Raw genomic sequence first — 15,954 nt, forward strand, 5'->3', positions numbered from 1 at the left:
TGGTCTACTTTGGAGAGACAGTCATTACTCAGTGGAGCATCATGATGACTGAAGAGGCCTGATGTAACTTCTGGTACATTGTCAGCCTCTGCCCAATGTGACCCAGGACTAGGGGACTCCAGCCCAGTCAGTCTCTAGGATCAGTATGACCAGAAGCCCCCATGCTTCCTGGGTATACCAGACTACCTCATCATTCCAAAGCCCAAGCGTGCAGGAATCTGAAGTTCACAAAGAGCCCAGCTTCTGTGAAAAGCAAAAATTCCATTTAATTGAATGTTTTTTCATCCCTTCCTTCCCTCTTCCTCACCCCCCACCCCCAGAAAAAAAGCCAATCAGGAAGCCAGTCAAGATGGGAGGCTCAGGATGCACAGTTCCCAGAGAACTTCAAGGAACAGGCCTTGGGAAGAGAATCCTTTCCAGCTATCCTGGAAGGACATCAGGGGTTGGAGGAGAAAAGGAAGCCCAAGAGGATCCCGTCTAGAACAGTGGCAGACATTAGCAACACCTGGGAATGGGGAGGATGCGTGGTCAGTTTAATTTCATCTTGGTTCTTGGTCAGCTCTCCCTCTAGCCATTGTAGGTGCTCCATGGTCTGTTAGAGACACCGTCCAACTAGAAATTGATGCTTTCTCAGAACTAGAGTGGGAAGTTAGGAAGGCGACAGAGACCAGGCCAGGCAGAGGCAAGGTTGGGGAAGTGAGAACATGAAGGTAAGGGACACAGAGGTCCTTCTTGCCCTGGGGAACATGGTTCCAGGCCTCTAGCTCCAGCTGGGTCCTCCCTTGCCTGGTGATGAATACAAGTCCATGGGTGATGAGTGATTCATGGCTGGTTTCCATGTTCATGTTATATAACAAGGCATAGCTGAGGCCAGGGGTACCCAGGGAATAACCCTTTGCTTATGTTGCGGGCACCTCCGGACATCCTGCCTCCCAGAAGTCAAGGACAATTGGAGGTCAGGGCCCATGGACCAGGCCTCAGAGCCCTGGCTGATTGGCTTCTAAGCAAGGAATTCATCACAGGCTATCTTGGCAGTAGGCTGGGGTTGCATATCAGAGCCCGTACTTCAAGATCCCCTAACTCAGGGGACGGGAGTCAGCAAACCAGCTTGGAGGCTGACATGGAGGTAGCCAGAGAGCTCTGTCCACTCCTCCTTTCTACTCAGGAAAGTATAGGGGGCAGGGGTAGCCAGTCTCCTGAAGGCAACTCCAGACAGTGTGTGACCCTGGGCTGGGTGACAGAGGAAGGGTGTGTTCTGCTGATGGGTGGCCGGGAGGAGCAGGGTCAGTGGCCTGGCTGGATGAGCCTCTCCCTGAGCTCCTGTGGCATCATTATATCGCTGGGATCCATTTGTTGTCCTCATTGTAGAGGAAGGATTGCTTTCCTGGGATCTCTGGCTTGTATGTGGCTGAAGAGAAAGAAAGAAATGGCATCAAAAGAGCGGTAGCTGCAAGGTCCCAGCTCATGGGTCAGGAGGGAGGAGCTAAGTGGCTTAAGAGACTCACTCCCTCAGATGTCTCTGGTGTCCATCACATAGAAGGCACACTGCCTGGAGACTCAGCCCTACCACAAATGCCCAAGCAGTAGGCAGCTTGCCCTTCAGACCTTATCTAGCTTTAAAAGTCCTTGGCCAGTCTAGACTAGAGGCTTAAATATCTTTAAGAACAAGAAGTCTTATGAGAATCTTACAAACGCTATAGCCCTTTCCTTCTAGTACAATGTCTAGGGCTGGAACAATGGGACAGTAAAGAGCCAGCCACACAAGCATGAGGACCTGACTTTAGCTCCCCAGAGACCAGGGGAAAAGCCAGGGTGATGGCATATATCTGTCACCCTAACACTGGTGGCACCAAGACAGACAGATCCCTCAGTCTCACTGGCCAGCTGCCTGGCAGACTCAATGAGCTTTAGGTTCAGGGAGAGACCTTGCCTTCAAAATTAAAATGGAGGTGTTGAGATGACTTGGTGGCTTAAAGCACTTACTGCCAGGCCTGACAGCCTGAGTTCAGTCCCCAGGATCCATAAGTTGTCCTCCTACAGCCACACACATTATGGAATGAGAGAGAGAGAGAAAGAGAGAGAGAAAGAGAGAGAGAGAGAGAGAGGAGAGGAATGGAGGGAGGGGAAGGGGAGAGGAGTGGAAGGGAAGAGAGGAGAGAAAAATAGAGGAAAGAGGGGAAGGGAGGGGAGAAGAGGAGAGGGGAGGAGAGGGGAGGAGAAGGGAGGGGAGGGGAGGGGAGGGGAGGGGAGGCCTGTGAGATGCACACTCCAGCCAGTGCCGTCACTACCTCCCAGAGCCTCTGGTTTCTTGGACCTCTCAGCCTTGGTTTCAAATCCAAAGCCCTCTTTACATTCAAAAGAAAACATTTTAGTGATCTTGAACTGTGAGCCCATGACCTGCTAAGCCCATCTCACCCTTGTAACCTGTTTAGCAAACAACCCCATAAACTGTAGGTATTTGATGGCCTCGGAATGACAAACTGTTGCAGAAGATTTGGGGTTACAGTTCTCTGACCTGGACCGGGCAGGCTTGGTTTGGATGACAACACTGGCCACCGGCTTGTATTCGACACAAACGATGCACTGGAGATGAAATGCTTAGTGGGTCCCTCGTAGTTCACAATCTCGTACTGGCCAGGCCCAGGGAAAGGTGGCTTTGGAGGCAAAGGCAGAGGCTGGGCAGAAAAGTTCAGAAGCGTACCTTTCCTTTAGAAAAGACAAAATGGAAAGATGTCATCACAGCAGCCTTATGGGGGAAATGGTAGAGTCTAAAGAACAGGTGATACCTGCCCCCCAAGCTCACCCTGGCCAGTATCTATCCTAGCTCAGTTGCTTGTGAGCCCAGGGCCTCCAGGCCTCAGTTTTCCTTGTCTGTACAATGACAACCATACCTCACAGGCTTGTCAGGGTTGAAATGAAGTGTGGTACCTAAAACAAGGTCCTTGGGGAAGTGAGAACACAAACACATTTCTGTTATAGACGCCTACTGCCCAGTTCATTGGGAAAAGCGGGTAGCACTGATCGATCGTATGTGCTGACTGTGATCAATTGGTAGAGTCTGTTTGGAGCTCTGAGAACTGAAGCCTGAATGAAAGAGGCCTTGGTGAGCCACTCGTGATGTCTCCATGGCCAGAGAAGAGGAAGCCTCACTCTGCCTTCCAGGGATTTGCTGTTCCACAACTGACAGATTTCTATTGATGTTCCAGAACCCTGCTAGGTTCCCCTTAAGGCTGGAGGCAGGGGTGGAAAAAGCATTGGGATGGAAGCTAGAACTTCTACAGGATACTCACTGCTTATTAACTGTTGCAGACTTCCATCTTTCCTTCTGGAAATGGAGTCTATTTTGTATAGCATCTTTGTCACAAAGTTACATTAAATAAATGCTTAAGTAGGACGACCAAGCCTACTTAACAGTCTACCCATGTGTAAGTTGGGAGAGTTAAATGAGAGGGCCTTTGAGGACTGACCCCTCACCTCAACCAACAGTTAGGATGGTTACCGGGTGTCCGGGCCATCTGGGGAGTCAAGTCACTGTGCAGGGGAAGGGCTGCCTTTCACCTGAAGTAGCTTCTGGGGCCTGTCATGGAAAGGGGAGTGAGGTTCTCAGAGCACCAGCTTTGTGTGCAGCTTCAGCCAAGCACATTTAGGAGTCTAGGCTGTTCTGGACTAACACACAGATCTTGAGGGCGGGGTAGTCCACAGCTAGTGTCATCTGAATGGTGACAGTGAAGAGTGCCACTGTGGCTTGAATGTTCCCTTCCCTGCCCCCTGGCTATGTGATGTCAGGGAATCTGACCACCCCAGACCATATGCTAGGAATAACTAGGTTTCACTTCTGTGCCTAACAGGAAGTCTGTTAGAAAGGGACTTTAAAAGTCCTGAGCACGGGCTGGAGAGATGGCTCAGAGGTTGAGAGCACTGATTGTTCTTCCAGAGGTCTTGAGTTCAACTCCCAGCAACCACATGGTAGCTCACAACCATCTATAATGAGATTTGGTGCCCTCTTCTGACATGCAGGCAGACCACTGTATACATAATAAATAAACAAATCTTTAAAAAGAAAAAAAAGTCCTGAGAACAAATAAAGGCACATGTCTGTAATTCCAACACTCAGGAAGCAAAGGCAGTGAGTTTGAGGCCAGCCAGAAGAAGAAGAAGAAGAAGAAGAAGAAGAAGAAGAAGAAGAAGAAGAAGAAGAAGAAGAAGAAGAAGAAGAAGAAGAAGCAGTAGCAGCCGCCTGAGTATAAATAAAGACACATGTTTGCAATCCCAGCACTTGGGTAGCTGAAGCAGAAAGACTGCCACAAATCTGAGGCTAGCATGGACTCTATAGAGAGTGCCCAGGCAGCTGAAAACAGGAGTACAGAGATGGTGCAAACCTGCACCCTGGGAGAGGTCAGCAGGGAACCTTCAGGTAGGGAGAGGAGGAAAGGGCACTCCAGCAGTGGGCACACAGGGGCAGACATGGTAGAGAGAGTGCCAGCCTCAGGCTTTTTGTGGTATCTGGGCTCCATGACCTTCTTTGCCCCCAGGGGGCTAGGGGCCTCTGAGTAAGTCAAGATCACCACCCCTAAAGAGTGGAGCAAGTAGAAAGCACAGTAGGTGTCTGTGTGTGTGTGTGTGTGTGTGTGTGTGTGTGTGTGTGTGTGTCTGTGTGTGTGTGTCTGTGTGTGTGTGTGTGTGTCTGTGTGTGTGTGTGTGTGTGTGTGTGTGTGTGTGTGTGTGTGTGTGTGTGGTGTGTGTGTGTCTGTCTGTCTGTGTGTGTGTGTGTGTGTGTGTGTGTATGCGCATGAGTGCATACAGGAAGAAGACTAACCGGGAGGCCCCCAATAGGTGGAACAGCGGAGGTGAGTGTATAGAGACGGCACTCCTGCATGAAGGAACAGGGCGGGGCAAGGGCACGGGGCTGAGAGCAGTGCTGTTCTGGGTCTTTCTGGGAGGGAATGTGTGACTGAAAGGCCATAATCAGAGCTCCCTCTTAACTTTGCATTTACAGGGTCTGTGGGGAAGTGGGGGAGAGAATGGTGAGAAATGAGAGAACAGCCTAGAAATAATGGAAGGACAGGGCTGAAGGCAGACACTGACATCTCTTTGCCCATGTCTCAAATTCTGTGTGTGGGGATGGGGGTGGTGGCTGTGTGTGTGAAAAGAAGGTTGCAAAGAAGGTGATGGAGTCCAGACACCAAAGTCCCCCTTACCCAGGACATGATGCAATTTGGAAATCACAGAGGTCCAGTGGCCACACCCAGGATGTGTGTGACCAGCAATTCAGTGTGACCAGTGTGGGGTTGGTGGTTTAGTAACGAATGAAAACATCTATCAAGCTCCTCCTGTAGCCACATCGGGGATTAAGCACACTCCAGCTTCCAAGGGAGCCCTTTGTCAGTGGCTCAGAGATAATGGATGTCTTCACGGTCTCAGCGGGTCACTTGCGGAAGGCATCTAGGACCCCCTAGACACTCCCAGGCACAGGTTCTCTGCCTCGGGGATTCCCAGGTTTGGGAGGGATGAAAGGGCAATTTCTCACAATTCCTCTCCACATTAAAGGGCAACCGATTGCCTCTGGGGTGGAATGCAGTATCTATCTGTTCTTCAGGGTAGGGACAGTGACAGATGAGCCGCCTGGGAAGATGCATCCCACAGCGAATCGACAATCCCCGGGAACTTTAGGTGGGCCCAGCATAATTGGCCCAGCCTAATTACTGGATTGGAGCTGGGCCAAAGGGCTTGATTCTCGGGCTACTCTTGACAGGATGGCATGCCATGAAAAGCCTATGGCTTAGCGACTCCAGGAAGTGGAGGAGAGGAGTCTCTGGGTGTTCCTCCACCTGGCAGCAGGTGGCACTGGGAGGACCCCATTCTCATCTCAAAGTCTTCACCTTGCATTGCCCTGCCTCACTGAGTCACCCCCAGGATGGGTACTGAGGAACTGGAGAAGTGAAACCCTGGCTAACAGGCGCTTCACATCTTTAGACAACCTGCAAAGCCAACAAATCCTAACTTTGAGTCAGCTGGGCAGCCGAAGGCTGAGAACACCCACAATGCATTCCTCAGCCACGCCTCACAAGGCCCAAGCACTAGCCTCTAGTGTGGCACTGCTCTACAGCTGCCACTCCAGAAAGCTCCTGGGTAGGTCCTCCTCATTGAAGCTTCCAGATCTGGGCTGTGGGTTTGAGCCACCATGCAAAATCACAGCTGTATTCTATTTCAGTAGGATATAGAGCAATCTCAACTGTGATGAGTAAGAGCCAGATGCCGGAGGAGACAGACGCTTCTCCCGGTTTGAACATTAGGTAATGCATCAAAACATCACACGGTCTCCATAAATACGCACGGCTTTTATGCGTCAGCTGGGTAAAAGTAAGAACTGTTTCCAAGTTCTGCTTCATTCAGCCTGGCAGAGCCACAGAAGAGATCCTCAACTCTGCTCAGCAATGAGGCCAGGAGGGGAGGCTCCATGGAGGATAATCCCTGCCTCTAAACACAGTGCTTCCCAGGCAGACTAAGGAAAAGTTTGTGAGCAGAGGGGACTCAAGCCATCCTGAAGGAAGGAGTCTCCGACCTTTAGGGAGAGAATAGCCATGACGGTCCCCTGCCCCAGGGCTTGGGAAGGATCCTGCAGGATCCCACAATGGTACCACAGAGGGAACTCACTGGTAGCCTCCATCTAAGCCTGAGTCCCTTCTCCAGGTCCTGTTTGACTTGACAGATTCCTGAATTTCTGCCCCACGTCCTAGACTGATGGCCAGATGGTGCCCAATATCTCCAGCCCCCTGCCACATGCCCACTGCAACTGTGGCCCTGACACCTGCCTTGCCTTCCTGGAGGGGCCCAGGAATCCACACCCTCAGTCCCAACCCTGGTGGTCACCCTTCTGATGGCTGGACCTGCAAGCTGGGCTGCAACAGGACAAAGACTCAGATGGTGACAAGGTCAACCTTACGTGCCGATAGTTCCAGAAGCTCTACAGCTGTTTGAGCAATTCTTAAGTCCTGAGCACCTTTGAGTCTCTTAGATGAAAGCAACATTAGAAATGGTGTATGACGAGGCTGGGGGTGGGGGTGTGGGGCGTTCAGGGGCAAGGAGCACTTGTTCTTGCAGGGGACTGGGGTTAGGTTCCCAGCACCCACAAGACAGCTCACGACGATTATAGCTACAGTTCTAGAGGATCCATCACCCTCTTCTGGCCTCTGTGGGCACTGCAGATACACGGTAAACAAACGTACATCCAGGCAAAAACACCCGTACATATAGAATAAAAATAAAAACTTTCAGGCCAGGCGTTGGTGGCACATGCCTTTAAGGCAGAGGAAGGTGGATCTCTGTGAGTTCAAGGCCAGTCTGGTCTACCAAGTGAGTTCCAGGACAGGCTCCTAAACAATACAGAGAAACCCTGTCTCAAAAAAACTAAAAGTAGGCTGGGCATTGGTGGTGCATGCCTTTAATCCCAGCATTTGGGAGGCAGAGGCAGGTGGATCTCTATGAGTTCGAGGCCAGCCTGGTCTCCAGAGCGAGTGCCAGGATAAGTTCCAAAGCTACACAGAGAAACCCTGTCTCGAAAATCCAAAATAAATAAATAAATAAATAAATACTAAAAGTAAATAGATAAATAAATATAAAAACTTTCAAACACAATTTCTCTCTCTCTCCACCTCCCAACCCTGCTTTGATGGAGCAGGATCTGTCTATGTAGCCCAGGATGGCCTTGAATTCTCAACACTCGGGCTTCAGTCTTCAAAGTACTAGGACTGTAAGTGTGAACCAACCCATCCAGTTCTGTTCCTTTTTAAATTTGTGTTAATGTTAAGTCACCATTTGCACTTACTGTATGTCTGACAAATTTTAAATTCCAAAAGTAACCTTAAGAGGTATGAATTAAACCCATTTAACTTCACAGATGAAGGCATGAGAGCTCACAGAGTGTAAAACACACTGCCCAAGGCCAGACAGCATGCACACAGTCGAGCTGAAGTTCAGATCCAGCAGCTATCCATCAGGATACCATGATGAGTGCATCCCAGGTCCTGCATCTCCACATTATGCAAGCAGAGCAATCATGGCCCCAGGAGAAGCCAGCTTCATGGGTACCACAGAAAGATCCTAAGAGCCCAGAGTCATGTTGGCAGGATGTGAATGTGCAAACTCAGGCAAATCCCTCGGCCTTCCTGAAGCCCAGCTCCTTCCTCCAGGAAGCAAGTATGGTGATTCTACCATGGGGCAGGGGGCACATGTTCCTAAGAGATGCTTTGATGGAGCAGGATCTGTCTATGTAGCCCAGGATGGCCTTGAATTCTCAACACTCGGGCTTCAGTCTTCAAAGTACTAGGATTGTAAGTGTGAACCAACCCATCCAGTTCTGTTCCTTTTTAAATTTGTGTTAATGTTAAGTCACCATTTGCACTTACTGTATGTCTGACAGTTAAAATCATATACTCTCCAATGGCTCATTGAGCATTGTAACAAGGTAGCAGGGGCCCCTGGACTGAGTCCTGCCTAAATGGCGCCCATTCTCATTTTGTTCCTTTGAGCATCCCCTGAGCTACCTCAGAAGAAAAACCAGGACTCACGGCACGTGAGGCTTTTTCAGAATCTTGATCTGATCGTTGGGGTTGTAGTAACCAGGTCCTGGGCCTGTTGATGTCAGTTTTAATCCACGGCCAGTTTTGGATTTGAAGCAGGACACTAAGACCTTTGGCGACTGCTTCACCAGAGACTCGTTGACATTGTAATGCCCTGAACGGAGAGAAACATTGACATAGGATGAGACACTGTCTCCCCACATCAGTGAAAAGCAGCACCTGACACCAGCTCTCCCAGGCACCTCACAGCCAGCACAGTGAAAGCGTCACTTCAGTGGGTCCCAGTGGGTTCGATGGGAAGGTTGCCTCTGTGGGCTGAAAGTCAAGCCTTCCACTTGGGTAACACACTTCAGCCCGTGGACCTCACAGTAGCCTGGCCAGATGGCTCTTACTCTTCCAACCTATACCCAGGGCGCTGCAGCTCAGAGACAGGAATCAACTAGCCAGAGGACAACCATCCAACCAGACACCTAAGGAACACCCCAAACACTGGTGCAGCCCTGTACTGACACAACTCCCCCTCTGTTGAGTAAACACTCCATTTTCTGGGCACAGGGTGGTTCCAGTAGCTGAATAGTTTCTTAAATGTAATGTAATGTCAATGTCAAATAAGCAAAGGGTGTGTGTGTGTGTGTGTGTGTGTGTGTGTGTGTGTGTGTGTGTGTGTGTGTATTATACATACATGTATATGCAGGCATGCATGCCTGTGTGCACACAGAGAAAGACCAGGGATGCTCTGCCATGTTCTGTCACTTTTTGCCTCATTTCAGATCTGTCACTGACCAGGCTGGTGGCCAACAAACCCCAGCAATTCTTCTGCCTCTGCTCTCCACAACACTGAAGTTATGGGCATATGTGTGACCACACCCAACTTTTTTATAGGTAATGGGGATTTGAACTCAGATCCTTATGCCTGTACAGCAAGTATCCCTACTTGAGGAACCACCTCCCTAGCCCTAAGCAATAGATTCTTAATTTTTTTATTTTATAATTTTTAGGTATCCTTCTTTGCACATGGGCACGTGAGCTAAGTGCCCCTGGAGGGGTCAGATCTCCTGGAGTTTTCTTGGAATCCCACTCAGTTGTGAGCCACCTGAAGTGGATGCTGGGAACTTGGGTCCTCTGGAAGAGCAGCAAGTACTCTTAACCACTGAGCCATCTCTCCAGCCCTGCATAGGAGGTTCTTACTGAGATTCTACTGTGTAGAAAGCCCGTGCCCCAAGCCGGGCGTTGGTGGCACACGCCTTTAATCCCAGCACTTAGGAGGCAGAGGCAAGCGGATCTCTGTGAGTTCGAGGCCAGCCTGGTCTCCAGAGCAAGTGCCAGGACAGGCTCCAAAGCTACACAGTGAAACCCTGTCTCGAAAGCCCATGCCCCATGCTCTGTCTTAAGAAAATATATTCAAATCCACTTCACTTGTGCACAGAGTTTAAAGGGCTAGGGGGAATGGACTGAGCTGGAGGGAGAGCAGTGAGCAGCCTCACCCCCTAAATCTCACAGCTCAGGCAGTAGATACAGGTGTTGGGGAGGAGAGATATGTAGTACTGGGCAAAGGCCCCCACAGACACCTGCTCATGTTGGTCCAGCCTTCCCATCACTCACAAAGTAAGGCATTGGTCCATGAATGGAAAAGCTCCAGGCATAAAGCTGGACACACAGTGGGCCCCTCAGTGTGAACACTGGGTGAGCCTCATTGTCCAGGACCAGGCAGCATTACAGGGACTAAGCCAGCAAGGGAGGGCAAGTTCCACAATCACACTCTCCAATGCCAGAAGGCCACTTGTGTGTGGCTAGGGTTTGTTGTTTTTTTGTTGTTGTTGTTGTTGTTTGTTTGTACTTTTAGCTATTTGTATGTGTGTTTGCACCTGTGTTAACATGTGAGCACTTGTATGTGCTGGTGCATGTGGAGGCCAGAGTTCAGTCCCAAGTGTCTTCCTCGATTACTCTGCCTTTTACAATCCTTTCCATTTATTTATTTATTGCACACGTGTGTGGATTCACAGGTGTGCCACAGCACACATGTGGAGGTCAGAGGGCAACCTGAGGGAGTGGGTTCTCCATCATTTGGTCCTGAGGACTGAATTCAAGCTATCAGGCTTCACAGCACATACATTTGCCTGCTAGGCCATCTTGCCAGCCTTGCTTATATTTTTGAGGCAGGTGTCTCCCACTAAACCTAGAGTCCTTCGGCTAGATTGGCTGGCTAGCAAGGCCCGAGGATCCTCCTGTCTCTGCCTCCCCAGCTCTGGAATTACAGGAAGCTGCCACTCGTCCCGGCTTTTCCACTTGGTGGTAGACGAATGTGTCAATGCCTCAATTAGTCAATGAGCTCTCAGCAAGCTCTTTGCTAGCGGAGCCATCTCCCAGCCCCGCCCCCTTTAAAAATCAGAATCTCTTTCAACAATTCTCCTGCCTCAGCCTCCCAAATATTGGGATTACAGGTGCCACATACAAATATATTTTTAAAGATATACATGAATGGAAAAGTAACACAAAACTTGAAAGTCTATATAGACATACTCTAATAACATCCATGCACAAGCAACCATGACTGAATCAGGGCTGGGTTTGGGGGTGTTAAGAGGAGTCGTGCCAGGAAAAGAAATTCAGTAGAACTGGTGAGATCCAGAAAAGTGGGGACAATCTTAGTAGTGGTGGCCTTATAGGGGAGATAGTTCAAATTTTCAAAGCACCATGAATGTGACTTTGTTTTGTTTGGGTTTTTGTTTTAGAGATGGAGCCTCACTCTTTAGCCCTCATTGGCCCCAAACTCAAGTTAATCTTCCTGCTTCTGTCTCCTGAGAGGGTGACTTTGTTTTAAGCAGAACTTACTTTTCTATTGGAAAAGTGATGATGAGAACACCGGGTGATGCTATGGGATGTTAGTCATCTCCAGGAAAGACATCAGGGAAGAGCTGGATGTCCCCATGGGAACAAGAGGGGCACTGCTCCTGTGCTGGAGGAGCAGTTTGGTCCCCATTCTGTTCTTTGTTATAGGGGCCCCTGGGGAACCTCTTGTTGACTGTGATGCCCCATCCCAGGACTCTGTGGTGGAGCCTCTGGCTAAACCCCAAGGGTGCCAGCTTTGTTCTGCTGTATAAACAAACAAGGTGGGGACTGTGCAGGGTAGAGGGAGGCGGTGCGGTGCGTTGTGGCTGCCCTGAGCCTCCTAATTAGTGATGGTTTTGTTACTGGGCTTCAGCCTGCTCTTCTGGCTTTAATCTGGATTTGCTGAAATCTGACATGCCCTGCAATTTTCTCCACGCCCTATGCCTTCCTGCCCCTCCTCTAGGCTCTGGGGCCCAAAGCTCCAGGCTTGGCTGGGTAAGGCTGGAGGTCAGGCTGTGTGGACTCTTCTGGACCCCTCTGAACTGATCCCTGGGCTGTCCTCCAGGGACGGAAGTATGGGAGCACAGGGGTATTGCCACCTTTTGGAATACAGGAGACTAACTCAGGCAAGCTCTGATGTGATCCTAGATCCTGGTCCCAGAAAGCACCAGGGATCCAAAGGGAAGCACGGGTCTAGTCAGGTGTTTGGGGACTTAGATATGCTATTTAATGGACAGTGGCACTGGACAAGTTCTGGAACTCTTTAAGCAGCTTTCTTCTGTTCGTGAAAAACAAGACTATGGAGACAGGCAGGCAGAGCACACCCTGTGGAATAAACACTGGCGAATGCAGCCAGGACCTACGTGACGATTTAGTAAGACAGCAAAGTGACCTCTGGGGCAGCGTCACCGTCTTTCTCCCTCCCTGTCAGTAGGAAGATGCCACTTCCCCACCTGGCTGTCCAGAGCTGGTGTGCCTGACCCCAAAAGGCCATGTCAAGAAGGCTGCTTAGGTGACATGTGCAGAGCTACTGGGTCCTTATCCTCTCTGTTTTCAGTACTTTCTCTGTCTCCATCCCAACACACACACACACACCCTCCACATATCCTCTCTCTCTCTCTCTCTCCTCTCTCTCTTCTCTCTCTCTCTCTCTCTCTCACACACACACACACACACACACACATACACACACACACACACACACACACACACACACATGCACACACAAAACCAAGCTTCTTCTGAATTGGCTCCCTGTAGAGAGATGGTGCCCAGAGAAACAGAGCCAAGCTGCTGCTTACCTGGAGCTGGTACTAGCGAACAGGCCAAAGGGAAGACTCCTCTTTCTGTTTTTGACAGAAACCCAACTCGAGCGACATTGGTTTTTTGTTTGCATCTGGGCATGGAGGCCTATGTGGGAAGAAACACACTCCACAGTTCAGTGTCTACCCCTCTCTGTCTCTGTCACCCTGCCTAGACAGGTGGCAAATATGAGCCAAGCTAAAATCCATCCTTCTTTGAAGGAGAATCGGCGTGAGTTGAAAAGATGACTCTAGCTGTGCCTTACCATCTACTTAGCCCAAGTGATCTGTGACAAGCACAAATCATGCAGGCACACATGCATGGACACACACAGGCTGGAACACACACACATGCAGGCACACCAAGGTAAAGCCAGAGGAGAATGGCTAGGAGGGAAATCTGAAGACTTTGGTCTCTGGCCCCTCTTCTGCCTGGCTAAGGCTGTATGGCCCTGCTCAGGTGGTTTAATCTCTGAGTCCGAGTTCTCTCTCTCTCTCTCTCTCTCTCTCTCTCTCTCTCTCTCTCTCTGTAAAATGCATCAGACACCCGACTCTGCTTGTTTTAGAGTGTTGTTGTAGGCCGGGGAGACCATCACAAACCATCTAGAGAAAGTTGGGTTTGTTTGTTTGTTTCTTCTCAGTGCTAGGTTCTTGTGCACCATGGACCAGCTGCACCGCTGGGGAGGTGTTTTTACTGAGTTTGTGGTGTGGTGCTGTTACAATTTGTTTGCATTTCTTTTGCTGTCAGTTTTATCCTTTCCAGGACAAGTCCTCATGCCTCTCAACCTGATCCCTGGCTGCATTCTTCTCTGTGCAAACAGTGCTCTCTAAACACGGCATCTGGGGTGCACCGAGTCCTATCGCTCAAGATTATGATCAGGTCTGCCGTCACTCTCCTCTCTCTGCTTTTCTGGATGGACCAGAAGTTAAGAATTCTGGCTGATCCACGCAATATACCTATGAGAGCATCCCACGTGTTCAGAACTCTAAAAATGATGGGGGGGGAGGGTAGGGGAGGCTGGGTCTCTGGGGGCCTGAGATCATTCTTCTGTTATGCACGAATCACAAATATTTGAAGTGCCGATTTGTAGTCAGTCTCCTGTATTTGTTAGATAACAGAAGCAATAAAAATTGTGCCCAAGAACGCTGGGAATATTTGCTGAATGAGTGAAACTATTTGCTGGGGGGCTGGGACAGCTTGATTCTCCCTGATACTTCTTTCTTTGAAAAAAAAAAAAAAAACGAAGTTTCTTGAGAAATGCAGGTGGCATTTTGATTTTGTGCTGTCAGAGGTGGAGGAATGCAGCCTTTCCCAGGGTCCTGACGGTGGGTTGCATGCAGAGAACTCCCACACAAAGGCCAGATGGGCAGGCTAATTACTGGACAGGAGAGGACCAGGCCCATAGAGAAGATAATAACAGCCCCCACAGCAAAGGACTCCAAAAGAGAAGCCGGACTGAGGCCAGGCAAGTGGCTCAGGGCACAGCATGGCTAACGGGATTATGGCCTTTGGGCTCCTTGCCTGATGCCGCCACCATTGTTCTCCAGGTTGGGGGAAAGCCTCCTGCAGACAAAACAGTTCCCTGGCTTTGTTCTTTATCCAGACAGAAAATCTGTGGAAAACGGGGCATTTTTGTATACCTGTGAGTCTACAGGAAGATTTCACCATTAGACTAAGAAAACACTCAGCAGGTAAAAACAGATCAAAGCTGAGTTACTGAGGCAATATGGAGAAGAACTCCAGGTGTAGTTAAGTGGAGAATACAGGGTCCAGGGTGACTCCAAAACTTGGGAGGTAGGTAGGGGTGTGTGTGTGTGTGTGTGTGTGTGTGTGTGTGTGTGTGTGTGTGTGTGTGTGAAGACCCTGAAGGAACTATACCTGGCTCTTGGTAGCATTTGCCTTGGGAACCCACATTATAAGAGAACTGGCGCAGGGCAGCAGAGATGCTTCAGCAGTTAAGAGCACATACCGCTCTTGCAGATGACCAGAGTTCGGTACCCAGCATCCTCACCAAGTGGCTCATTACTTAATGCCTATAACTCCAGCTCCAAGGAACTGACGCCTCTGGCCTCCAAGGGCATCTACACTAAGGTACACATACTCTGACCCCCACACACATAATTTAAAAAAATAAACTTTTTAAAGAAAGAGTAGTAGAATTACAAGGAAGGAACTTCTACTCTGCTGGATTTCTACGGGATTAATTACATATTATTCAAAATATACATATATCATGTTCAGTCACCTTGAAATAGTCATGAACAAAACCCATGCACTCTATGGGGTTTGGGGAATGGCTTAGTCATTAAAAGGATTGCTGAATAAACATAATTAATAATAATAAAGGTAGACATCAATAGAGGAAGACATCTGATGCCTTCACATGCACACACACACACAGGTACACACACACACATATACAGGTACACACACACACATTCAGGTAGACACACAGGTGCACACACATACCACACACACAGGTGCACACACATCACACATGTATGTACCATGCATATATTGGCAGAAAGCATAAAGTTCTGGTCTGGACCTTGGTCATTTGCAGAGTCACAGCTGTATGGACCCAGAGGTCACTCATTTGATGACAGACATTTATCACATGTTGCTGGGCCAGGGCCCCATGGAACAGTGCAAGAATGCAGCTGTCTGCCTCGGAGGCACATATAGGACTGGAAGCATCCAGGCAAAGTTCAAGCTATATCACCCTTCTGCTGCAACCAAGGAGACCATGGAGGGTGCTCACAGAGCCAGAGCTGTGCCTGTCTCCCAGGTGGGCAGGGCCTGGCTCTGAATGCATGCAACTGTGCAGATCATTCTTGGGTCACACATTTCCTATCTCGCACAAGCCTAAACCACACTGCAGTCTGGAAGAGGTGTTCCAGAAACCTCCTCAGGTTATGTCCCACCCTTCCCAGTCTCCCTCAGGACTCCTCAGGGTACAGACAACAAAGTTCATACTCTCTCCTGGGGTCTTCAGTGACATGTTATGATCAGCACAATGAGCCCTGGAAACATGACTGATCCAAAATTAAGACAGGCGTAAGTAGCAAATGCACATCGAACTGCAAAGACTTCAAAAGAAGACAAGGGTCCTCCTGAAATATCTCTTTAATAATCTTTTATCGATATGTGACTGATGTCAAACCAAAATATATTTCAAAAGTTAATATATATAATTACAAGATGTTACAAAAGTTAATTTCACCTGTTCCTTTTTAGCTCTACA

General features: G+C 49.3%; 1 protein-coding gene across 1 annotated transcript in view; it reads right to left on the reverse strand.

Annotated features, from left to right (window-relative positions):
* Positions 1 to 315: 315 nt before the first annotated feature.
* Stpg1 (sperm tail PG-rich repeat containing 1) overlaps positions 316 to 15,954 on the reverse strand; it is a 31,944-nt gene continuing 16,305 nt past the window's right edge. The window contains exons 6-9 of the mRNA XM_035438638.1: positions 12,710 to 12,818; positions 8,568 to 8,733; positions 2,516 to 2,706; positions 316 to 1,408 (exon numbers count right to left, since the gene is read on the reverse strand). Coding sequence (XP_035294529.1) covers positions 1,332 to 1,408; positions 2,516 to 2,706; positions 8,568 to 8,733; positions 12,710 to 12,818 — 543 coding nt within the window. The 3' untranslated portion in view covers positions 316 to 1,331. The remainder of the gene's footprint in view (positions 1,409 to 2,515; positions 2,707 to 8,567; positions 8,734 to 12,709; positions 12,819 to 15,954) is intronic.

The sequence above is a fragment of the Cricetulus griseus genome, chromosome 2 (assembly GCF_003668045.3).
Source record: "Cricetulus griseus strain 17A/GY chromosome 2, alternate assembly CriGri-PICRH-1.0, whole genome shotgun sequence".
Taxonomy (NCBI): domain Eukaryota; kingdom Metazoa; phylum Chordata; class Mammalia; order Rodentia; family Cricetidae; genus Cricetulus; species Cricetulus griseus.